Here is a 22,300-nt window from a genome sequence, read left to right as displayed (position 1 = left end):
GAGGAACTCCTGCAGTGATGTCCTTGAGCTGAGATGATTGACCTCCAACAACCACAACCATCTTCCTTTGTGCTAGGTATGACTCCAACCAGTGGAGATTTTTCTCCCCGATTCCCATTGACTCCAGTTTTGCTAGGGCTCCTTGATGCCACATTTGGTCAAATGCTGCCTTGATGTCAAGGACAGTCACTCTCTCATCACCCTAATCTTGCAGTAAGTTATCTTTTAATCTTAGTTTAAACCAGTGTTTTAGTAGAAATCACAATACAGGTAAATGAACTTCACATTTGTACATTTAGCCATCAAACATCTACCAACATTCATAACAGAAAGAAAAGCATACATGATTTTAAAAAAACTTGCACAATTTTCAAAAAAAATTATCGTTATACCACAAACATACAAAATGTTAAGTGCATATACATACACTGTGAACATGAGTAAAAAAAACTTGCATTCATATAGTATCTTTCTAAAGCACTTAGCCAATTAAGTACTTTTGAAGTATAGTTACTTTTGAAAATTTGTTCATAGGATTTGGGCTTCACTGGCAAGATCAGCATTTTTGCCTATCTCTAATTTACCTCGAGAAAGTGGTGATGAGCTGACTTCTTGAACTGCTGCAGTCATTTTGGTGTAGGTACATGCTGTTAGAATGATGTTCCAGTTTGACCCAGCAACAGCAATATATTTCCAATTCATGATGGTCTGTGGCTTGGGAGGGGTAACTTAAGATAGTGGTGCTCCCATGTTCTTCAAGGTGGTAGAGGTTGCAGGTTTGGAAAGTACTGTCAAAGAAGTCTTGGCAAGTTTCTCCAGTGCATAGATATTGTGCACCAGTAGTGAAGGAAGTGAATATTTAAGGTGGTGAATGGGGTACTAAACAAGTGGGCTGATTGGCCCAATGGTGTTGAGTTTCTTCAGTGTTGCTGGAACTCCATTCATCCAGGCAAGTGGGGTTTATTTCTATAAATAGATGGCATAAAAGTTTTCGGAAGTCACAGAATTCCCAGTCTCATGACCTGCTCTTGTAATATTTGTCACTGGTCTAGTTAAGTTTCTAGTCAATGGTAATCCCCAGGATGTTAATGGCGGATTCACCAATAGTAATGCCGTTGAATGTCTAGGGGAGATGGTCTCTCTTGGTGGATATGGACATTGCACTTAAGTGGCACAAATGTTACTTGCATCTTTGATCCCAAGGCTGAATGTTGTCCAGCTCTTGCTGCATGTGGGCACAGACTGCTTCATTATCTGAGTTAAGAACAGCACTGAACACTGCAATCATCAGCTAATCTCCCCACTTCTGACCTTACGTTGGAGGGAAGTTCATTGATGAAGCAGCTGAAGATGGTTAGGACACTGCCAAGAAACTCCTGCACTGAGGTCCTGGGCCTGAGGTGATTGGGCCTCCAACAACTACAACCATCTTCCATTATGCTAACAAGATGACTTCAGCAAGTGGATTTTTTTTGCCAGTTCCTATTGACTTCAATCTTACTAGGGTTCCTTGATGCCACTTGGTCAAATGCTACCTTGATGTCACGAGCAGTCACTCTCACCCCACCTCTGGAATTCAGCTCTTTGTCTGGACCAAGGCTGCAATAGGGTCTGAAGTGAGTGATTCTGGTCAAATCCAAATTGAGCATTGGTGAGCAAGTTATGGTTTCACAGTGATGTTGACGACACCTTGCATCACTTTACTGATGATTGAGAGTAGACAGATGGGGTGTTAATTGCTGGAGTGGATTTGTTGTGCGTCTAGTGGACAGTGCTATTGTGCACGTGGGCAATTTTCCACATTGTAGGGTAGATGCCAGTGTTGTAACTCTTTCAGAGTTAAAACAATAAACTAAATTAACACAATAAGGGATAAATCAGGCACAGCCCCTAAGTCAGGTCAGCTGTAAAACCAAGGACAAAGTTTAAAGGAAACTTACAAACATTAAACCAAAATGTGATTAAAGGGGTCAACAAACCACCCCAGTCCCCGTGGCGCCCACTGGGCACGGAAGGCCTCGAGAGTGCCGGCAGACACAGTGTGCTCCCTCTCCAGGGATACCCGGCCGTGAAAGAGGGAAAAACAATCGGGCGGGACTCCCCCCTCGATCGCCCGCTGCCTGGACCTGTTAATGGCCAACTTGGCCAGGCCCAGGAGCAGGTTCACAAGGAGGTCCTCCTCCTTCCCGACCCCCTTCCGCACCGGGTGTGTGCCAGTGTTGTAGCCGCACTGGAACAGCTTAACTAAAGATGTGGCTAATTCTGAAGCACAAGGCTTTGGCACTACAACTGGGAGTTTATCTGGGCCCATAGCATTTGCTTCACCAAATAGATTCAGCTGTTTCTTGAATTAATTGAACTGACTGAATCAGTGTTCCTTGTAAGCTGCACACCATGCGGTAATTGTGAAGGTACCTCAAATACAGGCTACTCCAAATTCACCCCTTTAAAAAACTGCACGCGCACAGCTATGCAAACAAATGTAAATATCTCGCATTCAAACAAAATGAAAAATTGGCAGGGGGGGGGGGGGGGGGAAGAACGTTGACAGCCACTGTTGTAATATAAGAAACATTGCAGCCAATTTGCATCCAAAGTCCCGAAAACAACAGGGAGCAGAGTCTGTAGTGAGGGATAAATATGGGCCAGCATCTTAGGCAGGGCTTGTCTGCTCTTTGAATAGTGATATCAAACCTTTAGCTAGATGTAAACGGCATATGGGGGAAATCAGTTTAATGGCTCACTATGAAATATGCTAGATAAATAACTATTTAAACAAGTAGTAGAAACAATATTTACATCACACAATTCAACATAGTTACCATGTTCCTTCCTGATAAAGTTTTGACTGTGGTAGCTGAAGTCCAATGCCATTAAAATAGATTAGTTGAATGGGTTTGAACTGGTGTTGGTTTCAACATTGCTTTTCATTTATTGAAACAAAAAGTCAAAAGTAACAGGCTACTTTACAAAATGGTTTAATAAGTGCATGCATTTTCAATACAATGATCAATAAATTTATTCAACTATTGAATTTGTTTACATTTGTAAACATTATACATACAAAGCTTTTGATTATGTAACTTTAACAGAACTTCTCACTATCGTCTTTAATGGAAGACTCAGCCAATCATACAGTGTAATTAAACTGATCAAAATTAGTGGCACAACAATTGCTGTGATCTCTCTGCACATTCGTCATGCAATGAATGCTTGTTGCAGAATTCTTTTCTAGAGTATAAAATAACCAGTCTTCAGTGAGGAACCTTGGTATTTAAAGACATTTCCAACAAACTATAAATATAACCAGAGATTAAAGATGTAAGCAATCTTATCCATAAAAGTAGTCAGTCAGAAATTACAGTATAAACACTTTACAGCCCTTACTCCAGTTATAACAAACACAAGTAGTTCAACTTGTTTCTTCATCTTGTCAGTTGACTGGCATTTCATACTGCAGCTCTGGATAGATCTTGGGAACTTTGGCAACTTGAAATATTAAACACCTTAAAAGTCTATGTTGTCGATTCACCTAGCTTTGTGAAAGATGACTGGTACATCAAGGCTCAGCGGCTAGTGATTGGTTCAGAGAAGGAAGTGCAAGAAGTGGCCTGCACAAATAGCTAAGTTACTGATGCAAACATCAACCAGCTGTTTTTCTGTTGCATAGTTCACACGCTAGAAGGAATGTTGTACATGGGTGTTATTTCAGAAGTAACAAAAGAAAGTGAGATTGCTGTGAGTTGCCCTCTGACAAACCTGGGACATGTTAATCCATGCAGAATTCTCTGAACAGGAAGGCTGCTACCTATTGGATGCAGAATACTGGTTTCGTTTCTGCTGCAACAGTTCTGTAATCGCCAGAAGTTTTTTCAAGACATGCTGAAAAAGACAGACATTAGCAATAGCATCAGATATAGTTACCAACACATGAAAACTCATCCAGCAAACTCAATATTATACAATGCTAGTTTACTCGTTTTATGTGCAGGAAGCAGACAAGGAAAAGTGTGAAGCATGTTGGAAGCAGAGTGAAACAGACCAGGATCAGAGCACTGTGAAGCAGATCAGCATCACTGATCATCAGAGTCTAAATATAAATGAGCAGGAATTCAAGAAATATGCCAAGAGATCGAAGGCCGGATAGGAAGGACCAGAGCTGGGGATCAGATGCCGGATATAAAGGGGTCAGAGCAGCACAGAGATTCAAGAACAACGCCAAGAGGTCAGATTCAAATAACTGCCAGGAGCTAAATCAAAAATGTCAGAATGACATCACAATCAGAGTGCAGAGAGACAGAAAGGAATAATCTAAGGGTTTTAAGATCATAAATGTTAAATAAAAACATTTCAGTTAATCTTCCTATAAAATGAGAAGCAGCTCAGTAGCTGGTGAGTCTTTATTTATGTAAAAATTAGTTTAATAGTGTCACATATAGAGGAATGGCGGGTCATTGAGCAGGATGTGGGAATTCCAGGACACTTCTCGTGTCCTTGATAACCAGATGTGCAGGAAGTGTCATTAGCTGCAGCAGCTTGAGTTCTGGCTTTATGTACGAACATACAAATTAGGAGCAGGAGCAGGAGTAGGCCACCTGGCCTCCAGCCTGTTCCACCATTCAATAAGATCATGGCTGATCTGATTGTAACCTCAACCCCACATTCCCACCAACCCCCTATAACTTTTCACCCCCTTGCTCATCAAGAATCTATCTCTAACTTAAAAAGATTCACCCCCTTTTGAGGAAGAGAGCTTCAAAGACTCACTAGTCTCTGAGAAAACATTTCTTCTCTGTCTTAAATGGGCGACCCCTTATTTTTAAACAGTGACCCCTAGTTCTAGATTCTCCCACAAGAGGAAACATCCTTTTCACATCCACACTATCAAAACCCCTCAGGATCTTACACGTTTCAGTCAAGTCACCTCTTACACTTCTAAACTCCAGCAGATACAAGCTAGCCCGTCCAGACTTTCCTCTTGGACAACCCACCCATTCCAGGTACTAGTCTAGTAAACCTTCCCTGAACTGCTTCCACTGGATTTACATCCTTCCTTAAATAAGGAGACCAATATTGTACAGAGTACTCCAGATGTGGTCTCATCAATGCGCTGTATAACTGAAACATAACCTCTCTACTTATGGGGCAGAATTTTCCGCCTGTTGGGTGGGCAGGCCCAACCCAATTTCCGGCAGGCGCGGAGCCGATCCCTGCCGGAGAAGCGGCCGCACCGCCATTTTACATGGGCGGGCCCATTAAGGCCCACCCAGTGTGATATCCAGCGGAAAGCGCTGTGCATTACCTGTGCGGGCGGGGGATTCCCCAAAAGCGAGAGTGCGCTCTTTCGCGCGTGCGCACATCTCCCTGAGGCAAAGCGCAGCCTCAGGGAGATCGCTTCCACTTTGAAAAAGATTAAAAATAGAGAAAAAAAAATTCACTAACGTCCCCCTCATGTGACAATGTCACATGAGATGGGGCATGTTCATAATTTACATTATAACTTTATTAAACTTTTTAAAACCCTGCATGAAACCTCATCGCGCTGGTGGATGAGGTTTCATGTTTTTTTTATTTGCCACCGGGGCTCCTGGCCTGCCCACTAACCTTAAGGTTGGACGGGCAGGTCCTTTAATTGTTTAAATGATCCTGTCAATGTCCTCAATTGGCCATTGACAGGTTGGCGGGCCCACAGCTGATTTTGCTGCGCCCCCGCCTTCCTGAAAATTTAAATGGGGCGGGATGACATCGGGGGTTCTGCCCGACGTCATCCCGCGTTGGTGAGCGGGCCCCGCCCCCTGCTCGCCGATGGCAAAATTCTGCCCATGTATTCAATTCCCCTTGCAATAAACAATAACATTCTATTAGCTTTCCTAATTACTTGCTGTACCTGCATACAAACCTTATGTGATTCTTCTACCTGTGGTGTGAACTCCAACGGGAATGTTTGGCACAACTTTTTTGGTGGGTCTGTTTCCCGTTTCCTCAGGTGATCTACGTGTCTCCTGATTGTCCGACCTTCAACTGATATATGGTAGGACAGGGGTCCTGTCACTGCACTGAATTCATCTGACAGACATTTGGGTCCACCTCCAAAGTTCTTCACAAAAACAGCTTTTCCTACAGTGAAGTTTCTTTCACGACTATGGTAATCATGTTTATTTTTCTGAGCCTCCTGACTTCTCTCTACTCTCCCCCCTAAAATAGCCTTTTGAGGCTCAACTGTGTCCTGTGATGTCTCTTCATTAATAATTCTGCGTGGGCAATACCGGTGGTCAAATGTGGCGTGGTTCTGTAGCTGAGCAGGAAGCGTGATAACTTTGCTGCTATAGAGACCCCTCTAGATTTTCATTCTGGCCTTGAAGGTCTGGACTGCCCTCTCCCCCAACCTTATGGATGCAGGGTGGTATGGTGAGGTCTTGACACGTGTTATGCCGTTGAGTTGTAAACCTTTGGAACTCCCTGCTAATGAATGCCATTCCATTGTCAGTCACTGTTACCTCTGGTAAACCGTGTATCGCGAAACTCTGACATAATCTGTCTATGTTGGCGGCAAATGTGGGTGATCGCACCTCGTATACATCCATCCATGGGAGTCGATAAGTAAGGGGAACATTGTGCCCAAAAAAGGTCCCGCGTGGTCAATGTGGAGGCGGACCCATGGCCTTCTGGCCATTCCCAAGGATGAAGGCGGCATTTTCTGCACCTGTTGGCACTGCATGCGGCTCTTGACTATGTTTTCGATTTCAGTGTCCATCCCTGGCCACCATAAGTAGCTGCGTGCCAACATTTTCATTCTGGAGATGCCGGGGTGAGCGCTCTGCAATTCTATTAATAAGGCTCGTCTTTCTCTGGGAGGCCCAATGACTCTCGCTCCCCACAGTAAGGTGAGCTCCTATCTCCTGTTAAAATAGGGCTTCATTTTGTTGGCTCGTTAGACCACCTCTGCAAGACTTGTTCCCTGAGGTGAGACAAAACTGGATCACGGTTGGTCCATTCTCTGATCTGTTTGGCATTTACTGGTGATGAATCCAGAAAATTTAATAACAAGACAAGTTCTTGAGGGGTGGGGACATTCACATTGCTGTCCTTTAGGGGTATTCAGCTCAGCACGTCGGCATTGGCAATCTGGCTTTCCGGCAGTGGATAAAAGTACATTCGTAAGCAGTTAGAATCAGTGCCCACCTTTGGATGCGTGCCGAGGTGATTGGGAGTATTGCCTTATCTTCCCCAAACAAACCTATTAGTGGCACAAAAACAAAAATAGCTGGAAAAACTCAGCAGGTCTGACAGCATCTGCGGAGAGGAATACAGTTAACGTTTTGAGTCCATATGAATCTTCATCAGAATGAAAGAAAAATAGAAATAGGTAAAATATAAGCTGTTTGATGGGGGTGGGACAGGTAGAGCTGGATAGAGGGCCAGTGAGAGGTGGGAGGCAAAGAAGAGATTGCCAAAGATGTCATAGACAAAAGGACAAAGGGGTGTTGACGGTGGTGATATTAGCTAAGGAATGTGCTAATGGTGACATTAAGGGTAGATAGCAGGACGAGCAAGTGACAGATAGCCCTAGTGGGGGTGGGGTAGGGATCGAAATGGGCTAAAAGGTGGAGGTAAAACGATGGATGGAAATAAATTTAAAAATAACAGAAATAGGTGGGAAAAGAAAAATATATTTTAAAAATTTATAAATTATTAGAAAAAAGGGGGATAGGAAAGAGGGTGGGGATGGAGGAGAGAGTTCATGATCTTAAGTTGTTGAACTCAATGTTAAGTCCGGAAGGCTGTAAAATGCCTAATCGGAAGATGAGGTGTTATTCCTCCAGTTTGCTTTGAGCTTCACTGGAACATTGCAGCAGGCATGTGGGCATGAGAGCAGGGTGGTGTGTTGAAATGGGAAGCGACAGGGAGGTCTGGGTCATGCTTGCGGACAGACCGAAGGTGTTCCGCAAAGCGGTCACCCAGTCTGTTTGGTCTCTCTAATGTAGAGGAGACCGCATTGGGAGCAGCGAATGCAGTAGGCTAAATTGAGGGAAGTGCAAGTGAAGTGCTGCTTCACTTGAAAGGAGTGTTTGGGCCCTTGGACGATGAGGAGGGGGAAAGTAAAGGGGCAGGTGTTGCACCTTCTGCGGTTGCATGGGAAGGTGCCGTGGGAGGGGGTTGAGGTGTAGGGGGTGATGGAGGAGTGGACCAGGGTGTCCCGGAGGGAACATTCCCTACGGAATGCTGACGGGGGTGGTGGGGGGTGAAGAGAAGGTGTGTTTTGTGGTGGCATCATGCTGGAGTTGGCGGAAATGGCGGAGGATGATCCTTTGAATGCAGAGGCTGGTGGGCTAATAATTGAGGTCAAGGGGGACCCTATCATGGTTTAATTACATTATCATTATAATCATTATAAGCCTACCGACTCCCACAGCTACCTCGACTACAGCTCCTCACACCCTGCTTCCTGTAAGGACTCCATTCCATTCTCTCAGTTCCTTCGTCTCCGTCGCATCTGTTCTGATGATGCCACTTTCCAAAACAGTTCCTCTGACCTGTCTTCCTTCATCCTTAACTGAGGTTTTCCACCCACGGTGGTTGACAGGGCCCTCAACCGTGTCCGGCCCATCTCCCCTGCATCCGCCCTCACACCTTCCTCTCCCTCCCAGACCTGTGATAGGGTCCCCCTTGTCCTCACTTATCACTCCACCAGCCTCTGCATTCAAAGGATCATCCTCCGTCATTTCCGCCAACTCCAGCATGATGCCACCACCAAATACATCTTTCCTTCACCCTCCGTCAGCATTCTGTAGGGACCATTCCCTCCGGGACACCCTGGTCCACTCCTCCATCACCCCCTACACCTCAACCCCCTCCCACGGCACCTTCCCATGCAACCGCAGAAAGTGCAACACCTGCCCCTTTACTCCCCGCCTCCTCACTGTCCAAGGGCCCAAACACTCCTTTTAAGTGAAGCAGCATTTCACTTGCACTTCCCTCAATTTAGTCTACTGCATTCGCTGCTCCTAATGCGGTCTCCTCTACATTGGAGAGACCAAACGCAGACTGGGTGATCGCTTTGCGGAACACCTTCGGTTTGTCTGCAAGCATGACCCAGACCTCCCTGTCGCTTGCCATTTCAACACACCACCCTGCTCTCATGCCCGCATGTCCATCCTTGGCCTGCTGCAATGTTCCAGTGAAGCTCAACGCAAACTGGAGGAACAGCACCTCATCTTCCGATTAGGCACTTTACAGTCTTCCGGACTTAACATTGAGTTCAACAACTTCAGATCATGAACACTCTCCTCCATCCCCACCCCCTTTCCGATCCCCCTTTTTTCTAATAATTTATAAACGTTTTAATTATATATTTCTTTTCTCACCTATTTCTATTATTTTAAAATTTATTTCCATCCATTGTTTTATCTCCACCTTTTAGCCCATTTCGATCCCTTCCCCCCACCCCCACTAGGGCCATCTGTCACTTGCTCGTCCTGCTTTCTACCTTTAATGTCACTGTTAGCACATTCCTTAGCTAATATCACCACCGCTTTGTCCTTTTGTCTATGACATCTTTGGCAATCTCTTCTTTGCCTCCACCTATCACTGGCCCTCTATCCAGCTCTACCTGTCCCACCCCCATAAAACAGCTTATATTTCACCTATTTCTATTTTTCTTTAGTTCTGACGAAGTGTCATACGGACTCGAAACGTTAACTGTATTCCTCTCTGCAGATGCTGTCAGACCTACTGTGTTTTTCCAGTTATTTTTGTTTTTGTTTCAGATTTCCAGCATCTGCAGTATTTTGCTTTTATTTAAGCCTATTAGTGGCTTGTGGTTGGATACTATGGTGAAGTGGTGACCATGGATGTATTGGTGGAACTTCTTAACACCAAATACGACGGATAAGCCTTCTTTTTCTATTCGTGACTATCTTCGTTCTGTCTCACTAAGCGTTCTTGAAACGTAGCCAATGGGCCGTTCAGAGCCATCTGTAATCCGGAGGGAGAGTACTGCCCCTACTCTGTAAGGGGATGCATCACATGTTAAAATCAATTGCTTCTTGAGGTTGAAATGTGCCAAGAGGGCCGTGAATGTAGTAACTGCTTTACTGCCATAAAAGCCTGTTGTTGTGGGGCTTGCCAAGTCCGCCTGTGGTTTTACTTGAGTAACCCGTGTAATGGAGCTATTACTGTTGACAAATTTGGGAGAAAACAACCGTATTAGTTAACCAATGCCAAGGAGGACTGTGGCATTTTTTGGGACTTGCGTCTCACCAATAGCTCTCACCACCTTGTCTTCTACTGGGTTAAGGCTCTGCGAGTCGACCCTATGACCCAGGTAAATCACTTCTTTTGCTTGGAAGATACATTTTTCCCTTTTCAAGTGTACTCTGAATTGTGAGAACTGCTTCAATACCTCTTCCAAGTTAGCCAAGTGTTCTTCATCAGTTAGTTCTGTTACTAGGACATCGAGATAAACCACCACATGGGGTAGACTTTGGAGCAAATTTTCCATAGTCCGTTAGAAAATGACACAAGCCGATGAGACTCCGAAGGATTACTTGGTATACTGGTATAACCCCCTACGTGTGTTGATAGCCACAAAATCCCAAGAGGCCATTTCTAGCTCGACTTGCTGATAAGCGTGGCTCATGTTGAGTTTCGTATTTGTGGTTCCCCCTGCCAGCTTGGAGTACGATTCATCAATTTTTGGCATAGTGTGCCTATCAAGTCTGGCTACTGTCAACTTGTACACTTGTACTCCCTGCATATTCGCATACTCTGGTCAGGCTTCAGAATTGGAACTATGGGCGCTGACCATTCGGAAAATTGTACAGGTTGTAAGACTCCCAACCTTTCCAGCCTGTCTAATTCAACATCAACTTTCTCTCGTAATGCATAGGGGACTTGCCTCGCCTTCAAATATCTGGGGGTTGCTCCAGGGTCCACGTGGATTTTAACTTGCAATCCCTGAATCTTCCCGAGCTCTTCCCTAGGTACAGGGGTATATTTATGTAATAATTCTTGTAGAACTTTCATTCCGAGTTGGAAAATCTCCCCTGCTACTATTATCAGGAGTAGGTTAATAGACTGGCTTCCATATTGTACTGGAGCCTTGCATATATCTTTCATTCATATGTTTTCGCCAGTATATGTCTTTAGTCTGGCATCTGAATTTTCCAGCTTCAGTGAGTGGCCTCCTCCATTCAGATACTTAAACGTGTGTTCTCCTATGACTGTGGTGGATGCGCCTGTGTTCACCTCCATGTGAAGGGGTTTTCCGTTGACTTCTATTGTCACATAGATTGGCTCTGTTTTACCCATTTTTTAAATTGTGCAGGGAGTAAATATTGTTTCTTCAGGCTCCTCCGTTATATAAATTTCTGCCTTTTTGTTTGAACTTTGGCCTCAATCTTTCTTTACAATATTGCATAATGCACCCATTGCGAAGGCGTTAGAGCACGCGGTTCTTTTAAATTGTCATTCATTTGTAGGATGTCTGGTTCCAAATCTGCTATTATGAATGTGGTTTTTATCTGTTAAGCCATTGCTTTTTGCTGGTCTGTTACTGGTAGCTTTCTCCACCTTTCCGTGGAGCCCTGCGCTTCCTGCCATTTCTAGCCGGTGCCACCCTCCCAACGTGAAGAACGGCGTCATTTTGTGCTCCCTTGATTTCTTCTGAGTCCCCGACTGCGCTTTCCGTTGTGAGCGCCAACTCCAGGGCTTTGTTGAAATCCAAATTTGTCTCAGGCATCAGCCTTTTTTGAATGGGGTCTTCGTTAATCCCACACACTAATCGGTCTCTTAACATGTCATTAATCAATGTCCTGAACTCTCAGTGCTCTGTCAATTGTTTCAAGGCTGCTACATAGCAAGTGACTGTCTCTCCAGGGGCGTGGCACCTTGAATTGAATTTAAAACGTTGCGCTGATATCGAGGGTTTCGGTTGGAAATGGCCTTTTACTAGATTCACCAACTCATCAAAGCTCTTGGAATCTGGGACATTGGGTGCCAATAGACTACAAATTAGGCTGTACGTTTTACTGCCACATGTCGACAAGAGGATAGCCCGCCTCTTCTCCTTCTTCGATACATCGTTGGCCAAAAAGAAAAACGTGAGGCGCTCAATATAATGTGACCAGTCATCGGTGGTCTGATCAAATGGTTCGATGCAGCCAAATTGTGGCATATTGGAGGGTGCCAGCTTTGATGACTATGGTGAGGGCTTATAATTGTAATGTATTTACAATTAGCCTGCAGGCACGGCTACTTCAGTACAGTTGAGTTTTCGGGGTTTTCCTTGGTGTCGTCGACTGGTGGTGTTTTGCCTCGTCGCCAGTTGTTATATTTTAACTATGGGTCGTTTTGCTCGCGAACCGGTTGCACGCTTATCTGTTGGCAGGCGAGTCGATTACAATATACAGCAGATTCAGAGACCAATATGAAGTGAAGGACATATTAGTTATTTACACAAACAACAGGGCAGTAACATGATGTGTGCTTATCCAGCCAGACCCTACTCTAGACTAACTCTAAGCTGTGTAGCTCACGCTGCACAGCTATTGGGTCTTACAGTCACGTGGTCAATCTGCTAACAGTCTCTTAAAAGTGTATTACATCTCAGATTACAACACACTAGGACACCCAGAGAGAATGAGTGACTGCCAAACCGTCAAAAAGGACCAGACAGGTAATGCAGGGGCCCTCTGAGTGCATCTCACTCTCCAACCAAATATTCAGTTCTGTACCATACAAGTACAGCAAGCTCTAACCTTCTGGTAATGCCTCCTCTCTGAGGAAGTAACACAAGTTACACATACTCACTTGCTGAGTCTACAAAGAAAACATTACATAATTAGATGTTATACCCTATTTATGTACTAAGCAGATACCCTGTGCATCTTATCTGTAAGGTACTTTCTTAAGAAAAACAGAAATATAACTTGATAAACTTTGACACAATGGTCTCTGAGATAACTGAACCAAATTTGGGGAAATAAAGCAAACTGGATTGGGATTTCAATATACTACCATTTGTCATACAAGAGATGGTGGGGACTACTACAAAGCCATTAAATTTACTGCCTTTCCTTTTTTTATTTCATTTATGGGGTGTGGGCGTTGTTGGCTAGGCCAGCAATTATTGCAGATCCCTGATTGCCCTTGAGATGGGTGGTGGTGAGTTGCCTTATTGAACCACTGCTGTTCATGTGGTGTAGGTACACCCGCAGCACTGTTAAGAAGGGAGTTCCAGGGTTTTCCTTGTTAATCTGGAGCCAGTACAGTAATCGTTCTAAATGGTTTTACGGTAACATTTCAGTAATTGGTAGAAAGAATTTCACTAGCTGTTAAAAATTTGGTTTAAATGCGATGTCAGAACAGCATAACAGACAAAAAGATAACTGGCTGATTTAGAAAAGCAACACGAGTTGCTTTTCTTCCATTCTATCTACCAAAGCTGAGTGAAAAGCAGAAACATGTCCAATAATCGATCATTCTTGTTGAGACATATGAAATGAGGAGAATTTTTTTTCGCCAAGGGTCATGAGTCTGTGGAACTCTCTAGTGGTGGCGGCAGGGTCATTGAATATTTTTAAGGCTGAATTAGATAGATTCTTCTAATCCATATGTTCGTATGTGAAGTACAAGACAATCAAAGAAAGAAAAGTACAGCACAGGAACAGGCCCTTCAGCCCTCCAAGCCTGCGCTGATCATATTGCCTGTCAAACTAAAACATTTTGCACTTCCGGGGTCCGTATCCCTCTATTCCCCTCCTATTCATGTATTTGTCAAGCTGCCTCTTAAACAGAACAAAGAAAGAAAAAAAAAGAAAATCAGATCTCTTGCTAAACTGACTTCAGGTTTTCCACTCCTTCAACAGAATTTGTCACTGATAATTGTGACCCAACATGCACCTGCAGCACTTATGTATGTGCAGCAGGTACACCATGCAATCTGCATGATGCATATACAACTTGGGACCCACAAAGACTAAAGAGAATTTGGGACCTTTTAGACTGGAATTTGGAAGTAATTGTTTTTTTTACTGATCCAGATACAGGAAATTATGTTCAAAATTGGTAAAAAACCATTTTGATTATCCCAAGTAGCCATGAAACGAGGCAGGAAATACTGTAGTCAAACAATCCACAAAAGTCATGTTCCAGGTCTCGATAGTGAGTGGTGACAGTTATTTGGTCATGAAAGGTACTTAAAACTGAAGTGATTCATCTAACATGTACGCTTTCGTGGAAGATGTACAGGGTAACAATGAGCAAGAACTGTGAATTACAGCATACTGACTGATTCCTTCATCCTAGCTTGCAATATTTTTAGGAGCTACTGTCATTAATTGGTTTGATTTAGTTGAATTACTAGACCTGTTAATTTAGAAGATCAAGATGGGTTAACAATTATGCCTCAATTTGTATGAATTCAATTCCTGCACATCACTAATCACAACTCTTCTCATTCATGCAACCAAAAATGTTAATCGGAATTCTTCATAACCTTTCAATTTTGGTAGCAACTGAATTAAAAATACAAGTTACCTGCTGAACTCCTCGTTCATTGCTTAAGGTGCGAAGTTCATCCGAATGTGCTGCGCAAACTTCATGCAAAGCTGCCAAGTCACGAGACAAGTCGGTCCTAAAGTGCTCTGTAGTGTCAGGAAGCTCTGGGACATTCTAAAGATAAAATAAAATTTCATTTAATTAAAAAAAAATACAGAAATCTGATCCTTAAACAGAAATGGGATCCAAGTTGGAGCCAACATTTTGGAACTCTCTCCCTAACAGCACTTTGAGTGTACCTACACCACGTGGACTGCAGCGGCTCAAGGTGGCAGCTCAGCACCACCTTCTCAAGTGCAACTAAGGATGGGCAATAAATGCTGGCCTAGCCAGCGAAGCCCACATCCTGTGAATGAAAAAAAAACATCAACAGTGAGCGCCTTTCAAATATGCATCTGTTCTTTCTTAAAGTAAAGCTAAATATGTTGTGATGTCTGCGTACTGAAAGAAACATATCCGTCTAAAAAAGAAAAAAAAAGTACCACCAAGTGAAGTATCCCACATTCTGAGGATGAGGGCATCAGTGCTATCAGGATTATGCACTTTAACTGTAGTGCCTCACTTGTTGAATGGAGTTGAACTCCCACTTACAATTATAAATTTTGATATTGAAAGAGATTTAGGTGTACTCGTACACGGAACCCAAAAGGTTTGCATGCAAGTACAGCAAACAAATAGGAAAACTAATGGCATGTTGGCCTTAATTGCAAGGGAATTGGAGTACAAGAGTAAGAAATCTTGCTGCAGCTGTATGGGGCTTTGGTGAGACCACAATTAGAATACTGTGCGCAATTCTGTCTCCACATTTAAGGAATTGCATTGGGGAGAGAGTACAGAGAAGATGGTTCTATGATGAGAAGCTGAGGAAACTGGATCTATATTCTCTTGCGTTTAGAAGAATGAGAGGTGATCTCATTGAAACATTCAAGATTATGAAGGGGCTTGATAGGGTAGATACTGAGAGGTTGTTTCCCCTGGTTGGGGCATCTGGAACAAAGGGACACAGTTTCAGCATAAAGGGTTGATCATTTAGGACTGAAATGAGGAGAAATGTATTAACTCAGAAGGTTGTGAATTTTTGCATTGCTTTATCCCAAAGGGTTGTGGATGCACCATCATTGGTTGTATTTAAGGCCAAGTTAGACAGATATTTGGTCTCTCATGGATATGGGGATTGGAAGGAAAATGGAGTTGAAGCCCAAGATTGGCCATGATCATATTGAATGGCACAGCAGTCTCGATAGGCAGTCCAGTCTTCTCCTGCTCCCATTTTTTATGCTCTTATTTCCTCGCTTGGTTCTACTCTTGGCATCCTTGTAAATGGCTTCTCTTCTCACCCTGTTAACTCTAGCTTCCTCCAAGGTTCCACCCTTGCCCCACCCCAACCCCCCACTTTGGCATCGACATACCAATCTTTGGAGACATGAATCGTCAAGGTGGGGATCAGCTTACCCATGTAAGCTAATGACATGCAGTTTTATCCGGCCACCAGTTTGCTTAACTCCTCTACTGCTTCTTTTATCAACCTTCTTGTTCAACATTCATTCTTGAATGAGTAGCAGTTTCCTTCAGTTAAAATCTGAGAAGATGAAACTCATCATCTTCACCATCCCATTGGCCATATGTCTTTTCATTCATTTATGGGATGTGTGTGCTGCTGGTAAGGCCTGCATTTATTGCCCATCCCCAAGTGTCCTCAAGAAGGTGATGACGAGCCACCTCCTTGAACCACTGCAAGTTCTTGTGATGCAGTTGCACCCACAGTACTGATAGTGAGGGAGTTCCAGGATTTTGACCCAGTGACAGTGAAGGGACAATGATAAATTTCCAAGTCAGGATACTGTGAGCAGAATTTAGCCCTCGATGGGCGGGCGGGCCCTACCGGCTCGGTGGCGGGCGGGCAGCCAAACTCCGCTGCCGAAACGGGCCCCGCCGCCATTTTGAGTGGGCGGGCTGCCCGACGGGAAGTGCTATGCGCTTCCTGTGCGGGGGGGGGTTCCCCAACTGTCAAAGTGCGCTCTTTCGCGCATGCGAGAAAGTGCACTGCTCCCTGAGACTAAGTGCTGTCTCAGGGAGATTGGTGACAGTTTAAAAAACCTCAAAAATAGAAAAATAAAATAATTATTAACATGTCCTCCTCATGTGACAATGTCACACGAGATGGGACATGTTAATAAATATGACATAAAGTTTATGAAAGATTTTTAAAATGGACATGAAACCTCATCCCGCCAGTGGATGAGGTTTCCTGTTTTTCTATTCCCCGCCGGGGCTCCTGGCCTGCCCGCCAGCCTTAAGGTTGGACGGGCAGGGCCTTTAATTGGATTAATTATCCTGTCAATGGTCTCAATTGGCCATTGACAGGTCGGTGGGCGGACAGCTGGTTTCGCTGTCCGCCTGCCTTCCTGAATATTTAAATGGGGCGGGATGACGTCGGGGGTTCCTCCCAATGTCATCCCGCATTGGTGAGCGGGCCCCGCCCCCAACTCGCCGACGGAAAAATTCTGGCCTGTGAGATCTGGGGGGAACTTGCAAGTGGTGATGGTTCTAATGTGCTTGCTGCCCTTGTTCTAGGTGGTAGAGGTTGAAGGTTTGGAAGGTGCTGTCGAAAGAGCCTTGTCAAGCTGCTGCAGTGCATCTCGTGGGTGGCACACACTGCTTTTATTATGCGTTGGTAGTGGAGGGAATGAATATTTAAGGTGGTGGACGGGGTGCCAATCAAGCAGGCTTCTTTGTCCGGGGGATGGTTGTGAGCTTTTTAATTGTTGTTGGAACAGCATTAATCCAGAAAAGTGTGGAGTATTCAGTCACATTCCTGACTTGTGCTTCACAGAGATATTAGACGGGGTGTGGGGAGTCATTAAGTGAGTTATTAGCTACAGATTTCTCATTGGTGGACCTGCTGTCAGAGCCACAGTATTAATGTGGCTGGTCCAGTTAAGTTTCTGGTTAATTGTAACCCCCAAGATGTTGATGGTAGGGGATTCATTGATGGTTATGTCATTGATTGTCAAGGGGAGCTAGTTAAACACTCTCTTATTGAAAATGTCACATAAGTGCTAGGCATTGATCAAGTAACATTCGCGTCACACATCAACCGAAGCCTGAATGCTGTCCAGGTCTTGCTTCCTGCTGCAGGTTGCATTGCAGCAGGTTTAACCATACCACTTAAAATCTCCATGCTGAGTTTCTCACATCCTCCATATACTTGTCATCACAAAGACACCTTGATCTACCTATCTAACATTACCAGCTTCCACCATTACCTCACCTTATCTACTGATGCACTCCTCATCCATGCCAAGCCACCTCTAGACTCAATGATCACAATGCTCTCTTGGGCAGCCTCCCATCCTCTTAACCTGCTATTCGTATCTTATCCTATACTGCCCAGCTCACCTATCACCCTTGGCCTCGTTTCACTATGTTGGATCACACTCCCCACAACAACTCCAATTCTCAAATTTCAACATTCCCAACCTTGTGTGTAAATCATGTAATGGCCTCATCTCTCCCTATTCACTAGCTTCCTCTACACCTACAGCCCCTTAGAACTCTCCCTCGCCAATCCTGACCATTTTTTGCATCCAAAATAGCTCCACCCCACAGTCATGCCTTTAGCTGTCTATAACCAACCCTGGAATTCCCTTCCTCAGCCTCTCTGCCCTTCCATTTCCCTTTCTTCTTTAAAATGCACCTTTTTGACAAAGTTTTGGTCACAACTTCTAATATCTTTTCTTAAAGGTCATGACACTTGTCATTATGGACCTTGTTAATGGACTAATTTCAGAAAAAAAGAAAACAAAGTCACTAAAAAATGTTTTTGTCCAGAAATCCCAACTGCAGTCTTCAAGAGGGTTGATTTTTTGGGCAACTAAACAATGCTAAATGCACTTACCCCTAATTCATCTAGGAACATAATCATTCGATGCTTGTTGTTCTTGATAAATGGATTTACACCTTCCATATAGGGCTCCTACAATAAAATAAATTATAGGTTATTTTGCCTCAGACACTGAATATCACGCAGCTTACAGAACATTACCTACTCAAGTTGCATGCTCACTTATAATTTAAATTATTGGAATACATTCTGCTTAAGGTTATCTCGTCAACTTATTTGTTAATCAGTAAATGAACCATGAACATTACCCTGGTAGATTGTTCCAAACATTAATCATTTAAGTTGTCCCTAAAAATATCAGTTTTAAAATTATTTCTGCAATATAAATGTTCTGGTACTACATTCTTGACTTCTATTTCACTGTTGTGGCTATATGTCCCAAACATTTTTTAAAAATTGCTTCTTCACAGTGATGGAAGATTGAAAATGATGACAATAAGTCATCACACTCCCAGGTCTCTTTCTACGATTCCCACTGCAAATGTACGTGTTAGCTGTGTGGCATATAAAAACATTAGTAAAAATTATGTCACATCCTCTGTCTGTACTGCTTTCCTGTGGAGTCCATTCCGCTTAAAAGCTTTTCAGCAGCCATTTTATTTAATTGTGGAATGCAAATAGAAATATTACTGAAATGGCATTGACCCTGTTGTGATGCAGGAAATAGATATTTTGATGTGATGTCACTGTGACTTGAAACATTACCTATAAAACTGTGAAAGAATTATCTAGGATGCAAAGGGGTTAACAAAATTAGTTTGGCTTGAACTTGTAAGGTTCAAATTGAATACCTTAGCTCCAAATTCCACTAAATTTGCTAAGTTTTGAAGAGACTTTGCAACAAGAGTGAGAGTCCTTGCAGCTGTTGAGGAAGGAGGATCTAAAAAAAAAGCAGAAACTAAAATTTATTGTTGCAGTTTGCATTTTGTCATTACATATTTTACTAAAATATTTTCTGATTTCTGCAAAATTAATCAATGATCACACATTCAGAAATAATTCTGCAAATTACAAGCATGGGTATACAGGGTATGATTTCAAAGTTTGCAGATGACAAACTCAAATGCAGTAAATAACATGGAGGCCAGCAATTGACTACAGGAGGACACACAGATTGTTGAAATGGACAGACAAATGACAGTTGAAATTTAACACAGAGAAAAGCAAGCGATGCATTTTGGAAGGAAGAATGAGGAGAGACAACATATACTAAATGGAATTGAAATTTTAAAGAGTGCAGGAAGATAGACCTGGGGTACATACACATAAATCTTTGAAAGTGGCAGGAGAAATTGAGAAGGCTAAGAAGGTCTATGGGTTCTTTGGCTTTACTAATAGAGGTAGAGTCCAAATACAAGGAAGTTGTGCCAAATCTATAAAATACTGGTTTGTCCTATTGAATTGTGGAGTATGGTGTTTAATTCCGAGCACACACTTCACAAAGATGCCAGGGCCTTAGCGAGGGCACAGGAGAGATTTACTAGAATGGCACCAGGGACGACAGACTTCAGTTATGTGGAGAGACTAGAGAAGCTGTGGTTGCTCTTAGAGCAAAAAAAGCCAGGAGGAGATTTGATAGAAGTATTCAAAATCATGAACGGTTTTTAATAGCAAACTTCTTCTCGTGACAGAAAGGTTGATACTTAGACAACGCAGGTTTAAAGATATTAGTACAAAAAAACCAGAGGCAGTAGGCGAAAATATTTTGATCTGGAATGTATGTCTGAAGCTTTGGTGCCAGCAGATTCAGTAGAACCATGCAGAAGGGGATTAGATAAATACTTAAAGGGAAAAAATTGTACAGGCCCATGGGTAAAGAGCAGAGGAGTGGGACTACTTGAACAATTCTACCAAGGAGCTGGCAGAGGCACGATGGACAGATTGGCCTCCTTCTATCCAGTATCACACAATAATGTATTGAATTCAGCTAACAAGATATGCATATTAAAATCTGAGAAAATATTCTCAACTCATTACTTAATGGATACATCATAACTAACTTTTTAAAGAAGGGATAGCATAAACCTTAGCAGCTGTGTACAGATGCAAGCATCAAAAGTAAAGTGAGCTGCATATGATGGGTGTAAGCCTCCATAAATAAAAGTGTAAGCCCATGTGCAGAAAGATTCAAGATCTACCCTATGCATAAAAAACAAAATCACTGTAATCATTTCCACAGGCCCTCTTCTCCATAACCTGCTTTCACTCGCATTTATCTTCCATCTTCTCTTTTCTGACCTCCTTTCTCTCCTGTTTTTCTCACTTTTTCTGGTTCGGTATTTTTCTCCCACTCCATCCACCCTAACCAGACCAAATGCGCTCTCTATCACTTTTAGATCACTAGCATATCTTTAGGAGCACTCTTATACAAAGACAAAATGCTGCAGATACTGGAAATACTCAGCAGGTTCTGATGCAAGTTCGTTGACCTGAAACATTAACTCTTTTGCTCTCCTCACAGCTGGTAGACTTGTTGAACAATGTTCCTTTCTAAGCTGTACAGTAATCCATGAAGTCACTGTATGTGCACAGCCACGTAAAAAACTTTGAACGGCCAAAGGGTTGGTTCACTTACATGAATAGGCCACAGACAACAAAAACCTCAAGGGTATGCTGAGTATTTCCAGCATTTTCTGTTTTTATTTTAGAAAGATTCTATTGACTTCAAAACTATAGCCTTTTGTCCCTGATTAAGTTTCCTTCGGAATACAGACAGAAAGCAATCTGGTTGGGGCCATAAATGTTGTAAATAATGCTCTTTATAGGACTATTAAGGCAGTTTTTGATTGGCAAAACCTCCAGACCAGGCAATTTTAATTATCTATTACATATCAACAAGATGGAAGATGTTGAAGTTAGTTTCACCTACATATACAAAAGAGGAGGAAACTTGAATGTTTCCTAAGTTGGATCAAGAAGCTCATGCTGTGGCATGCCCCGAGGATGTGAAAGAAACCATAGTTCTAAAGTATAAAGCAATGCAAATTTTCACCTGACATAACTCACCCAAAATGATACTGAACATCCGTGGATTGAGGATGGCTGGGCAAATCAACCGCAAGAAAACAAACCCACTACAATAGGGAGAAAAAAAAAGAAAAGAAAGCAAACATTACATACAATTCACCAAATACACTGTTGTAGAGAAAAAATAATCCACATACACAATGAGCATCTTATGAAAGTACTTTTCTCCAGATACATGAAGCAACTTGACAAAATAAGGAGTCAACACACTCATTTCTCAATCTTCTCAAATTCTAGTTAAGCTAATGCAGTGGGATCTTGGAAGTTAAAATTGGAATTAAAAATATGACTGGAGGGTACTTGTTAGAATATTGAAGTAGAAGGCTTTAATTACCATTGTAAATATAGTAACTAATTCAAAAGTTCAATCAAAACAGGTTAAATTTGCAGACATTAGAAAACAGGGTAGGAGAGAAAAGTACAATTGAACTAGAGAAGGCCAACCAAGGACCTACAGAATCAGCTGGCAAGATAGGCAAGTGAACTGTGGCAGATGCAAGTTAACAAGTATAGATGTAGCGTATTGTACACTGTTACAATCCCTGTAGAGATCGATAACTTTTAAAGAGATATGAATTTCTCAATGACCTATGTAAAAAATTATACATATTTCATGTTTTAAGGCTTTCACTGAACAAACCAGCTAAAGTCAACATCGGCTAAATATTATTTACTAGGTAACTAATATGCTAAGCTACAAAAAAGGTAACCCTTGCAACTTAACATAACTGAAAATTCCATGCTGCGTTTATACATGTCTACAGGGAGTGCATTGTAGTCTTAAGCTTAAAAACCTCCTGGCGTGAACAG

At 42.8% G+C, this 22,300-nt stretch overlaps 1 protein-coding gene across 1 annotated transcript in view; it reads right to left on the bottom strand.

The window, feature by feature from the left end:
• Positions 1 to 2,962: 2,962 nt before the first annotated feature.
• Positions 2,963 to 22,300, bottom strand: part of LOC144694404 (ras GTPase-activating protein 1-like) — a 219,550-nt gene continuing 200,212 nt past the window's right edge. Inside the window, exons 21-25 of the mRNA XM_078564770.1 lie at positions 21,470 to 21,537; positions 19,255 to 19,343; positions 18,458 to 18,535; positions 14,539 to 14,673; positions 2,963 to 3,882 (exon numbers count right to left, since the gene is read on the bottom strand). Coding sequence (XP_078420896.1) covers positions 3,805 to 3,882; positions 14,539 to 14,673; positions 18,458 to 18,535; positions 19,255 to 19,343; positions 21,470 to 21,537 — 448 coding nt within the window. The 3' untranslated portion in view covers positions 2,963 to 3,804. The remainder of the gene's footprint in view (positions 3,883 to 14,538; positions 14,674 to 18,457; positions 18,536 to 19,254; positions 19,344 to 21,469; positions 21,538 to 22,300) is intronic.

The sequence above is a fragment of the Cetorhinus maximus genome, chromosome 2 (assembly GCF_964194155.1).
Source record: "Cetorhinus maximus chromosome 2, sCetMax3.hap1.1, whole genome shotgun sequence".
NCBI lineage: Eukaryota > Metazoa > Chordata > Chondrichthyes > Lamniformes > Cetorhinidae > Cetorhinus > Cetorhinus maximus.
Note: the sequence above shows the minus strand (reverse complement) of the source record. Positions and strands in the feature narration are given on the sequence as shown.